At 32.3% G+C, this 13242-nt stretch overlaps 1 protein-coding gene across 7 annotated transcripts; it reads left to right on the forward strand.

Moving 5' to 3' along the window:
* The first annotated feature begins 1781 nt into the window (after nucleotides 1-1781).
* LOC105334624 (protein mono-ADP-ribosyltransferase PARP15) lies at nucleotides 1782-13130 on the forward strand. Of its 7 annotated transcripts, none has more exons than XM_066075825.1 (16): nucleotides 1782-1956; nucleotides 2256-2287; nucleotides 2498-2619; nucleotides 3260-3443; nucleotides 7482-7697; nucleotides 8295-8325; nucleotides 8403-8488; nucleotides 8612-8845; nucleotides 8953-9183; nucleotides 9273-9333; nucleotides 9857-9951; nucleotides 10065-10307; nucleotides 10411-10641; nucleotides 10849-10882; nucleotides 11028-11636; nucleotides 11835-13130. In XM_066075825.1, exons 3-16 carry the CDS (start codon nucleotides 2519-2521, stop codon nucleotides 12080-12082), a joined length of 2604 nt encoding a protein of 867 aa, XP_065931897.1. In that variant the 5' UTR covers nucleotides 1782-1956; nucleotides 2256-2287; nucleotides 2498-2518; the 3' UTR covers nucleotides 12083-13130. The 7 variants fall into 7 exon arrangements, with proteins under 7 accessions (XP_065931897.1, XP_065931896.1, XP_065931895.1 ...); XM_066075824.1 differs by having other exon boundaries at nucleotides 2256-2283; XM_034445708.2 differs by having other exon boundaries at nucleotides 1783-1956; nucleotides 3216-3443.
* Nucleotides 13131-13242: the final 112 nt, after the last annotated feature.

Below are 13242 nucleotides of genomic sequence, written 5' to 3' on the forward strand. Positions count from 1 at the left end.
TTGTCATGTAAACAAGGCTCGTGCCCTGTTTCTGTTTACATAGGTTCCATATACCAGTAAAAAATCGTTTTCCAGCTTATTTGTCTATCTTTTTATTTATTTTAAACATAAATACACAGTTCCTAACGTTTAACACATTCGTTTTAAGTTTAAAACTGAAATTTTTACTTCAACGTTCAAAATGTAAACAAACGCTTTGTTTACATAGCGAATAATTTCAAGCTCTGTCACTCACTTATAACTCAACAAATAAGACTCAAATTTCGGTTGCCTATTAAAAATGCCTTTCTGAAGCATTGTAAATATCAAAATCGGAAATGTAATTTTGACCAAAATCGTGACCATGCCCCGTTAAGGAAAATAAAAATCTTTAAAAATAGCATTTGAATATGCAAATCACAAAATATCTGCTGCATTTTTACGGTAACTTTTACAACCAACCTAGGATTGACTTCCCGTGGTGCAGCAGCAATAGCTGCCGCGGCTGGTCCGAATTTGGCCACCGAACTTACTACCAACAATCCAAATGGGGTGAAACATGGGGATATTGTCGTTACAGCCGGACATGATCTGTCGAACGTTAAAGAAATATATCACGGGGCTCTTCTACCCTGGTATTCAAAGCGTTCAGGGGGAACAAAACCTCCCGAAGATGCAAGTATTTTCAAAGAATGTTTGTATCAAATGATGTAACACGTATCAATTAAATCCTTTTTTTCGTTTGTAGATTCTGGAGGAACTTATCTTGGAATGTCTCCAGAAAGCGAACACAAATAGCCATAAATCAATAGCATTTCCTGCTCTTGAAACAGGATATCTTAAATTTCCTATAAATGTCGCATCAGCTTGTATGGTATCAGCGTTTGGCAATTTTTGCCGGAAAAAAACTAAAGTTTAGTTACCTCTGAAAGTATTCAATTTCATAAGTGTTTAATTTTTGTAACATTTTCAATCTTTTCATCATCTTATCGTACAATTTCCGTCAGGATCTTTAAACGACAATTTTTCGTCGAATTAATGACAATATCATCGTTTATTTCTAGATGGGGTTGATATCACATTGTAGCTGAGTTAATGGCAATCTGCTGTATTTATACGGTAACTTGAGACAACGACTACATATTCATTGCAGCCAAGATGACCAAGTAGCTTTTGTATACGCGTAAGTTTTGGTGCAGGTGTCTAGATTTTAGAGGAAAGAATTTAAAAAGAAGTATTTCTTTAAAAATATATACACAATCTTAAGATTTTTTATTTTTTTTACATCAAGGTTGCTTACTTTGTTCATATGAATAAGTAAAGAACACGAATACTAGTCAAACACGAGCAACCCATAAATTGATTAATAACGAAATGATGGTTGAATGAATGAGTAAACAAATGATTTACTAAATACTTAATCATAATCAATTGTATCCTTGTGACATTAGAAATCAAAATTAAGCTAGATGTACATTGCTGATGTTTCTAAACAATTTTTATAAGTTAAACAACTAGATAGTCGATGTTTGCTTCAGATTTGTAATTTTACCTTTATTTAACAGATACTCGTTCATCTACGGACAGTACGTCTCGGGAAAAGAAATTTGTCAATCGGAAAGAAATTGGTCATTTTTGCAAATTTTTACTTTATCGAAACCATTTATCGTGCATATTGACGGGGTCAGTTCTACCTATTGTCAGGTTTGCTTACTGTGTCATCATATGAAACGTAGAGATCTTTTGGGGGGATGGAGTTTTTGATGTTTTCTTTTTTATTATGTAATATTATGTCAACTGAAATATGAACATTTTTTTAAATATATATGATATATCAAATTACTGAAAATCACTGCATATCAATGTTTTTTGTGGAGAGTTATACATAGCACACAGTCAGAAAAACCTACTTTTGGTTTAGTGTGACATAGATCTAGAACGAATGCACACCACACTTATCCAGTATAACAAGAAAAAGTAAGTATAACAATTCGATGATAGCTTCATAATAAAAAATGGGAAAATAAAGTTGAGTTTCTTTATATTATAACTTAAGGAATTGCTGTAAATGAAGAAAAATTATAGAATAAGAAACTGTAGAGTAGCTGAAAAAAGGAAGATCATATGACAGTGATATACAGTCATCAGATATATGCGATTATCTATATATATTCATAAATCAAGTACGAATGAAAATAAAAAAGTAATATCTTTTGTCAATATCTGTTAACTTTTGGTAACTTTCGCTTACTTATATATGAAAATAATATTAACAGGGGATTTACCTTGTACAATCAAGCGCAAGCAAGTATAATCTATTTATAAATACCTTTAATATTCAACACGATCAATAAAAATAGATTTTTTAAAAACAGTAATGTTTTACTATAGATTAAACATGTGTATATTCAAACATTTAAAAACATTCTCTGGCGAAAAAAAATATTATTCAGACTACAATTGTAAATTGAACTTCATTACACCATTGTGTGTTTTGCTGACTATACTTTTGTTTCAGTTTGATGATAGTCATCACTAAATGGTATACTGTAAGCTATGTCAGGAAGCAGTGGACAGAAACACGTATTGGTTGGGACCCTCAAAGTCCGTGTCATCCAAGGCAGTATTGCTGATCAACAGGTAGATATCATCATTCGACCTCATCATCTCCATTTTGAGATCCACCATCACCACAATCATCATTGTCGTTGTCATCATCATCATCGTCGTCGTCATCATCATCATCATCATTATCAGTTCGTTTTAATGTAAATATGTTAGATATGTTATCATATAGGCATCTGCCATAGAACAATTGGAAGCACTGAATTGATGAATTAAAATTAACTTGGGTTATTTGCTTTATAAAACGATCTAGCAATTTCAGATCACTTTAAATTTTAAATTTCAAAATGAAAATTCAATGGTCATCTAGTTAATAATTCCAAAATGACCATAAGATGTTTGATTTAACTTACTTAATTTAATCTTTGTATAAGTGCAACAATTTATTTTATTAGACTTTTTGATTTGAAGTTCTTTTTTTAAGTCATGTTGCTCTGTCACAATTGTATTTTCATGAAAAACAGTGTTCCCTGTTCAACCCTTAAACGTTTGCTCATGGTTTAAAAAACCCAGAGTTAAAAAATCTTACTTTTAATTTAAGAAAAAGTCATAATATTAAATCTTTCAATTTCAGTGTAAATTTTTAGTAGTTACGTAATAATCGATTTCAGGTTGATGTCATTGTGAACAGCAGTAATTGCAGTCTTAATCTCAGTCAAGGTCGTGCGTCGAAAGCCATGCTTGATGCTGCTGGTGACGGGATTCAGACGGAGTGTAGGACAAACTACCCCAACGGTATACAGGACGGGGAGATCGCCATCACTTCCGGCGGACAGTTGTCATGTGATGCGATATACCACGGGGCCTTATCAAAGTACACATGTGATGAGGATGAAGAGGTAAAGAATTTTTACCCTCTTAACAGAAACTTACAATCTGATACAATATATACCGGTAAGCTGTAAGCATATTTTAGAAACAATCTCAATAAATGATATTGTATGGGTTGTTTCTTACTTCTTCATCTGGTGAAATATTCACAAACTGGTATTTAAAGGGACTTTGACAAAATTTGAGCTGAAAATTGCCAAATTTAATTTTTTCATTTTTAGTATCTAAGATCTTAGTGATGATTTGTCATCATTTGAAAGTAAAAGATTAAGTTACAAGCAAGATACAGAGTTCGAAATTCTTTGTTACATAAACAAAACTCGAGTTTTGTAATTTTTAACATGTACTAGTATCTGGTTTTGGAATGAATTTCAATCTATTTTTTTAAAACACGTAATATTATTTTTTTTTTCACACATTTATTCAATCATATATATGTCACAAAACAGAAGGTAGTGGGCCTGCGCAGAGGCTTAGTACAACATACATTTTGAAATTTTTTTTGTTACAATTTTGCACGAAAAAAAGGAGGAAAATATTCATTTACAAGTAAATTTCCGCACATGAAATGTTTCATGCCAGGTATGTCATTAATACAGCAAAGATAGAAGGAAACAAAATAACCAGGTTGTTACATGAAAAATATATAGATATCAAACATATATTTAGATTTGTACATAAGTAATTAGCAGGTTTATGTAACAGTATATTTCTCTGTTAGATGCGTAGGGGGGATAACAGTATTAGTGTCCAGAAAATCCCCCTACCAGTTTGATAATCTAAAGGTCTGGTCACCTTTAGAGTTATATTTTTCACAATGGCATTCATTTACAAGTAAATTTTCAACTATAAGCATAATATTTCGATTTGTACATAGATATAGCTAATACATGTAACAGCAAAGTATTTTTCTGGAAGATATGTGTAGGGGAAATCAGTATAAGTGTCCAGAGACTCCCCCTACCAGTTTAATAATCTAAAGGCCAGGTCACCTTTAGACAAACATAATTTGAAATATGATTACAATTGTTCATTCAATCTATTAAGAATATCAAAATTAAACATAATGCTTTTTGCTGATTTAACTGTCATATAAAACTGTGTCAGTGCACTTTTCAAAAAACATAATAAACCATTATATGTTACAATGTCGTTCAAAACTCTACATTTCATTTTATATTTGTACATTTTATAAGCTACAAAAGATACAACATTATTAAAGATAAACGTGTTTTTGTTGCAATATGCTGGAAAACCAATAACAATAACTTTCCATGTAACATTTATATTTAAGATATCAGATACTTTCTTCCAAATGGGGTTAGATATACAACAATCAAAAATTAGATGTTTAATGTCTTCTTCTACATTACAGTTCAGACAGTTTTTGTCAAAATTTTCTTTCCATTTACTTACACATTTATTACAAGATAAAATATTGTGTATGAATTTGTAATTAAATTCTGATACATTTTTATCAAATATCTTTTTCACTTTTTCTTGGTAGATATTACCCCACATTTGACGGTCATCAATACAAAAAAGTTTGGACCAAAAATTTTCCATTCTAGGCTCTTTTGAGATTTTTGTAATAAGATGTGGTAAAAAAATTTAGATTTTTTTCCTTCGACATGTTCGAAATATCCATGAAAATTGAAAAACAACTTTGTACTTCTATTATGTGTTATATTCTGTAAGTTAATTTTAGCGGCATATTTCTTAAGGGCACTTTTTAGAGTTATATATTCACATACTAGGTAATTGTTTGTAGATATCAGACTCTCTTTGATTTCGTTTATTAGTTTGAATCCATTTGAATTGAATAAATCATTCACGTACTTAAAACCGCTTTTAATCCAATTTGGAAAAAAGACTGTTTTTCCTTTATACGTTATATTTCTATTGAACCATATATTCTGAAACTGGATATTCTCTCGATCAGTGTTTTTACATTCATTAAAAGCGCATATTACTTCCTTATAAAAATATGGGAGGTATTTGATATTTAGGTCTTGTGCGTTTGTAATATTAGTGTTCAATAGATAAGAGATATCTAAATATGGTGGCATAGATCTGCCACCACTTGTCAGATAGTTATGTCGACTTGTCAGATGATTATGTCGACTTGTCAGATATTTATGTCAACTTGTCAGATCTTTATGTTGACTTGTCAGAAAATAACCATATTGACTAGAAACTCAATATTTTGTTGTTAAAGCGTGTTAGTGCCACTAACTGCCATTAACTTGTCAAAATAATATCTGACGAGTCGACAAAAAGATCTGACAAGTTAACATGATTATATATCTGACAGAAAAAAATAATATGGCCACTAGTTTAAAGAAATTTATCATTCATATTTTAAGCCAAGGTATCAGATAATGATGTTGACATGTCAGATATTAGGTCGACTTGTCAAGTAATTATGTCGACTTGTCAAATAATTATGTCGACTTGTCAGATAATTATGTCGACTTGTCAAATAATTATTTCGACTTAATAGATGCTAATGTCGATTTGTCAGATCCTTATGTCGAATTGCCAGAAAATATTATTTCAACTTAATGGCACAAATAGGGCGTGGAAAGGTTAAAGTGTTAAATTTTTAAACACGTGGATAAGTGACAAGTCGACTTAAAGAACTGACAAGTCCACATAATTATCTGACAAGTCGACATCAAGATCTGACAAGTCGACATAATTATCTGACAAGTGATGGCATATCTATGCCACCATAATATCTTTCTATACAAGCGTTCAAGAGTTGATTTAAATCATTGTTAGAATGAAAAAGTTTTGAAACCCATGATGCTTTTAAAGCTTTGACCTTAGTTTCAAAATCGGTGATACCAATCCCTCCATCTGATATATGTCTTATTAGAGTTTTACGCTTTATTCTTTCTCTTTTCCCCCATAGAAACGAGAAAATAATTTTGTTTACTTGTTTAAATATAGTTTGATCAGGGTTTTCAAGTATTGTTGCGACATAAAGAAGCTTAGAAATAATTAAAGAATTGATTATCTGACATTTTCCGAAGAGAGTTAGCTTTCTTGTTCGCCATGAGTCCAATATTTTTTCGAACTCTCTCAGCTTACATAGCCAGTTTTTTTTCATTACACTCTTTTTTATTATGTCCTATGTAAATACCTAGACATTTTACTGTATTTATGTTTATTTTGATATTTTTTATGGTTGTATCCTCCTTAAGAATGTTTCTAAGTTCTCCCAATACTATACATTCAGTTTTTGATAGATTTAATTTTGTTCCTGGAACATTTCCAAAATTTTCTATGATTTGGATTGCTTTTTCTAGAGAGGTTATGTCTCTTAAAGGAAAGGTGCTATCATCGGCATGTTGAATACAGTTTATTTCTTTTTCCATATTTTCTAACCTAAAGCCTCGAATTGAATTTGAGCTATTAATTTTTTTCATTTAGAATTTCCATTACAAATAAAAATAGTATTGCTGATACGGGACATCCTTGTCGTATTCCTCTGTGCATTTTACAAATGTACATTTTTTAGAAATCCAACCATTATTCTTGATACAGAAATTTGGATTGGTATACAAAATTTTTATCCATTTAATAAAGTTATTCCCAAAATTGAATTTTTCTACGTAATATTATTAATGAACACAGTGGATCAGTTTCTCTTGTTTGGCACTAGTCATTTTGTCAAAGATATTAATTTCTATGGTTTTCATCATTTGTAAACAAATACAAGACTCAAGCTTTGTTTACATTACAATGATTTCTTACGTCTGCATCTCGCTTGTAACTTGACTTTTAACATTCAAGGTTTTGTCAATCATTCAAAATGCACGAGTTTTTAATATTTTAACTAAAAAATAAACAAACTTTTGATCTAATCGTGTCTAGATCCCTTTAAATCAACTCGAACTTTCAATCCTTACAAATTTATTAATTTTGTACCCATATTTTCTATGATTGTACATGTATGTAGCTCCCTTGATCTCCTTTATTTAAGTATGTCATCTTATTTGCACTTCTTACCAAACTAGAAATCAGGATATCAATTACAGGTCCTTAAAAACCTGATCAATGCTTCGCTGGACCAGGCAGAAACTGACGAGTATCAGACCATTGCGTTTCCCGCTCTTGGGACTGGCATGTTGGGGTATCCGACAGATAGAGTCGTAGAAATCTTTTTTTCTTGCTTAGAGCACGCCTCAACTCGAGCCCAGTCACTAGAGGACGTTTTCCTCGTCATCTTCCCAAAGGACCGTGATACATTCAAAGTAGTAACATTACTTATATATGTGTTTTTCAGTATCGTTTTATATATTAATCAGAATGATGATGGTTTACTAGAAATTGATATACATGTACAGACCTTTTAAGTACATTTAATATTTAGAACACATAAATCTCTCTAACGCAGTTTTTTCTGCAAACAGATATGTAATCTTATACAATTGTCACTGTTTATGTATCCCAACCCCATATCCTCTTGCGTAAATATCTCAGTTTAAATTGCAACTATATTTATCTATATTTATTACGAAGTAGTTGACACGAATATCCGTAATCAATAAATCAACAAAAGCACGTTTTTTTTTCAAAAATGAACTCAATGTCTACCCAAGTTATTCGAGTATAATCTGGGATGGGACAGTTTACGCATTTTGTAAGGTCAAGCGCAATATTAGTACGCTTTTGACGTTGGTGCATTGTGACATGTCTTGTGACCTGCAATTATACAAATTAAATAATTTTTTCTATCCAATCAAATACAGCATTACAACCAGATTTAATGTATATGCGATTAGACGTTTAACTAATAGATACATAGAAATCTTGTTTTGCAATTTGTAAATTTGAATTGTCTATTTCAGAAATTTTTGACTGTGGCTAAGGCAAAGACGGGTAAGATAATGAGACCTTTTATAATCTATTAAAAGTAGAATCAGCATATCATACATTAGTTAATTCTGATTTTATAGCTAATTCAAAAAAAAGAAAGTATGGTGGCACAAGAATTGGGAATGTTAATGTTAAAGTGGTAGTTGGCGAGATGAACAAAGTAAAGGTACGTGGATGCTAGTTCATTTTCTCCAAATAAAAATTAGCTGTTTCAACTTAACATCAAGTATTTGATATTGTAATGCAAGATGAAAAAAAATTATTACTGATTGAAAGCCGTTTATATAAGGCAGACGTCATAGTATGTAGTGGACCGACTGACTTGCAGCTGAGCAATAAAGGACTGTCACAATCCCTCTCAGACGTAGCAGGGCCAGAAATGCAAGATGAACTAGACCAAAGATACCCAGATGGTATTGAATATGGAGAGTTTGCTATCAGCAAGGGTTATAATCTTCCATGCCGATATGTGTATCATGGGGCTCTACCAAAATGGTCAACAACGGATCCCGATCCCTCTTTCGTAAGCATGTTCCATATTTTTATCAAATAAGATCGTATATCCATTGTAAACATTTCTTGCTCTTTGACCTTTTTTTCTTCTAATTAGGTATAATTTTAATTTTTCAGACAATGGAAGAGCTAATAGACAACTGTTTGGAAACAGCGGACCGTCACAATACAAAAACAATAGCCTTTCCTACGCTTGGGGTTGGTTCTTTGTTATATCCTGTCGAGGAATCTGCCCAGCTAATGGGGGAATGCATTAGATACTTTTGCACAAATCATTCTGGAGTCAACATCAAAACAATAATTATAGTGGTGTACAGAGGCAGTTCGAACTATGCAGATGTCTTTGAGGTAGATATAAGGAAAAAATCGTTCAAATAACATACTATAGTACTAGAATATGTTTTGATAATACTAATAAATGCAAATTGTATTTTAAGGAGTTTAAAAAAGAATTGTCAGGAGGACCATTGGCTGCCTCTGGATCCCATAAACTTCAGGGTGCTTAGACTTTTTTGTATTTGCTAGTTTCAAATAACTTGGTCATTCTAATTTAAACTTGACAAAAACAGTATTTGACGCTAAAGGCTTAAAGTTAAGAAATGTGCAGCACTTATGCAATAACAGACCAATTATGTTAGGGTTTCTTTAAAGCAAACACCTTGACTTCTTAATCTGCACAATATAGAAGTGACATTCTCTGTTTGAATCTCATATATTTGATACATAACCTGAGGAAACTTTCTATCGCATACACTTGTTTATAAAACGGATAAAGATAAGTGTGTTCCGAAACATTTCGTGTTTCACATCTGTGATGATTGTTATTTTATAATAAATTCATTAAAACTGGATAAATTGTCGTACACTTAATATTTGACCACTCCTCCAAATGCAAGTACGAACTTTTAATCAGTCCTTATAAATTGATTTGATAATCGGATAATATTTTGCCACAAATAAAAATAGCTTATGCACGATGTACATTTGTACTTATTTATAGTTATCTGATTTCTTTATTAAGCTTTACCGGTGACTGTCGTATCTCGACAATCCCATTCTGAGCAGATTGGTAACTTAACAGTGTCCCTGCATGTTGGGAACATAACTGAACACCAGGTGATCACCAGACTCTTGTATTATAACGAAACTCCATGTTATGAATTTCAATTTATTCTTTAAAAAAATACACTAGTTTAAGTATGAATTTTTTCAACCTGTCGTTGATATAGGTAGACGTAATCGTCAACAGTGTGGGGTCCGATTTCTCCATGTCGTCAGGGACGGCGGCGGCCATTCAAGCAGCCGCTGGACCCGGACTGTTGGGAGAACTGGAACAAAACTACCCAAGGGGAATCAAAGAAGGTCAAATCGCTGTGGCGAAAGGCTCTAACCTGAGATGTAAGGAAGTGTTTAATGGAACTATCTTGCCATGGTATTCAAAACGTTCTTCAAATGTCAAACTTCCGGAAGAGGCAAGTAGTGAGCATAAGTAATGTCTTCAATTAATATATGTTGAAATATTGTAATTGATGTCTTAACTTTACATCCAATTAATTATGAATCAAAAAATGTTAGATTTTGGAAGAATTTGTGAATGCTTGTTTGGAACAAGCGAACAAAAGAAATCACAATTCCATCGCTTTCCCGGCACTCGGAACCGGTTATCACAAGTTCCCTGCAGATGTAGCCGCAGGAAGCGTTGTAGCAGCCATTAACAGATTCTCAGGCCAACAGAAACAACAGAATATTAAAGACATACGTGTTGTATTGTACGGAGGAAGCAATGATTTATCAACATTGGAAAAGGTTGAGTTTGTTTTAATAACAATTATAAATATGGGTACATATAAGGGTATCGTTGTATCAATTAAAGTTGCAATGCCAAGTGAAAGCGATCGTTCAGATAAACTGAAGAAATTGTTTTATTTTTTAAAAAAATGAATATTTTATACATGTACCTGTGTAAGTGTCAAAATGGCGCATACATCATGATTATTTACGTAACATTTACAGGAATTTAAGGACACAATAAGTCAAAGCTCCTCAGGTATGAATTATAACAAAGAGACGGTGTTTTTATCTTAACATCTTACTAATAAGAATTTCAAATAGTTGAAAATGAATTTAAAAACAAATTTGTACGTATACTTACATTTCCAAATGCATGTTTCTTATAACCCAATCTCGTTCAGGACGAAATGCTATTAACAGTCCGGTACCTGTTTCACCCGCTGTTAGATCAGTACCACGTAGAGGTACTCTCGCTTATCTTCAGCACAAGTGCACTGAGTCTCAAAGGACACCCTCTTACTGGACGAAAATCACCCCGAAAAAATCTCTAAAGGATTGGAATCTGCAAGAAAAGTCGGGGAAATATTATTTTCTTAATCTTGACAAGCAAACTTACAACTGTATTGAAAATGCTTTCCAAAGTACAATAGGACATACAAACGCGCAGGTTGTTAGTATTCAAAGAATAGAAAATGCTTCTTTGTTCATGAAATATGGAGATGAGTGTCAGAGATTATTTCGGAAAGTTACTGTCGAGGGTACTTTCAAACCGCCAGATAGAATTCCACAATCTTATGGGCCAGTAAAAGTGATGTCGTTTTTGAATCAACAATTCAAAGATCACACCCATTCCGAGATCAACGAGTACTACTTTTTTCACGCAACAAAACCTGATCTTGTGGATGTCATTTGTGGGCAAGGGCTTGATAGCAGATTAGCAAATGAAAGAGGGAGACTAGGGACAGGGGTGTACGGAGCCGAGGAAGCAAACAAGTCGCACCAATATGCAGGTATCTCATATTAGTAATTTAATTTTGTTTGGTTAAAAGACAGTGTTAGAAGGCTTACATTGTAATTGCTCAAACTTGGGGCTCTATTCTTTACTAAGTATGCTAGTAAATTTTTTTGGTGAATTCTTTTCAAAATTTTGACATTGATATTATTGATTCAATACCACATACATATGATGAGAAACTATTTCTTTACAGGTTGTGACCAGCAAAACCGTTATCCGATGTTTCTGGTGCGAATGGGACTAGGAGACATTTTTCTGACTCAGAAAGAGGTCAGATTCAAACGTCCTCCGTGCAAAGTCTGCACCACAAACGTGTGCTTGAACCACCAAGAACTTCACGATAGCGTAATGGCCAATGGTGGAGCTTTTTCCCACCGAGAGTTTGTGGTATACGACAGAAACCAGAGCTACCCGGAGTACCTGATTTGGTACACTGTGTAGGTTAAATCAAGACTCCTTGTGATAGATAATGATAGAGGTTACGTAACAAATTTACTCATTGAAGTGTTGACTGTGTAAATAAGTCTTTGATATTATTTTATTTACACATAAATTGACCATTAGTAAAATGCACATTGATTGTTGTTGACGAGGTTGAAGTTGATTTTAATTATTGAATGTGTGTGTTTGTGTTTTTAAAGATTACTAGTATATTATAAAGGATTATATACCCGGTATCATGTAGCATACATCATTAATTTTTTCCCTTATCGATCACATGTAGTGTTTTACAGATTATTACGTAAAGGTTTTCTGGATATTTTTGTTCATTTCATTATCAGAAAGTACATCTCCTTTTTCTACTGTCAGTTTTACTTATTTAAATTCATTTGAATTAATTATAGATGTATTAAAATTTTAAAATACTATATTGTGCTAACTGCAACTTTCCTAATACTTTTTTTAATGAAGACGCGAGATTATTAATAATACAGGTATTACAATATATTTATATTTTTTCAGTGTTTTGTGATAACATTACGAATTGAATTTGTATTGTAGAGTTCAATAAATTTTTATGGCGTAAGCGGCGTTTTTATAATTAAGAAAAATGAAAATCACATGGATATATCGGTAATTTTAATATTCAATCGTACAATTGCTGAAAATCATGTAAAAATAATGAATAAGGAATCATTCTTTAAATATTATGAGGTGATCAAATACGGTCGGGCGTGATTAAATCTATCACAGCTCATTTTAGGCTTTATTGAATTTCACCACGCCCCGACCAAAATTATCACCTCATAATAGTCAAAGAAGGATTCCTTATTCCTTACATTCAACTAAAAAATTTATTAGTATTGTTTTGGTACTAGTAATGCAATCGACACACTGGATGGAGCATGTGAATCCATCTTCTTTCAAAAATCTCACTCTCACCTTAATTAGAGTCTATAATTTGTGTATTCTTAATTTAGGTTAATCAATTTTATAACAGTTTGAATGATTTGAGTTTATAAAATCAATAAAATGCTTTTCAAAGGTTCATATGCTAATATATAAAGGTATGGAACACTGCAGAAAAATATGCTACTGTAACTGTGTTAATTAGAGGCCGTTTGTGTAATTCCTATTGCAATGACTTCTATTTTTTCATA

Source organism: Magallana gigas, chromosome 2 (genome assembly GCF_963853765.1).
Source record: "Magallana gigas chromosome 2, xbMagGiga1.1, whole genome shotgun sequence".
Classification (NCBI taxonomy): Eukaryota; Metazoa; Mollusca; class Bivalvia; order Ostreida; family Ostreidae; genus Magallana; species Magallana gigas.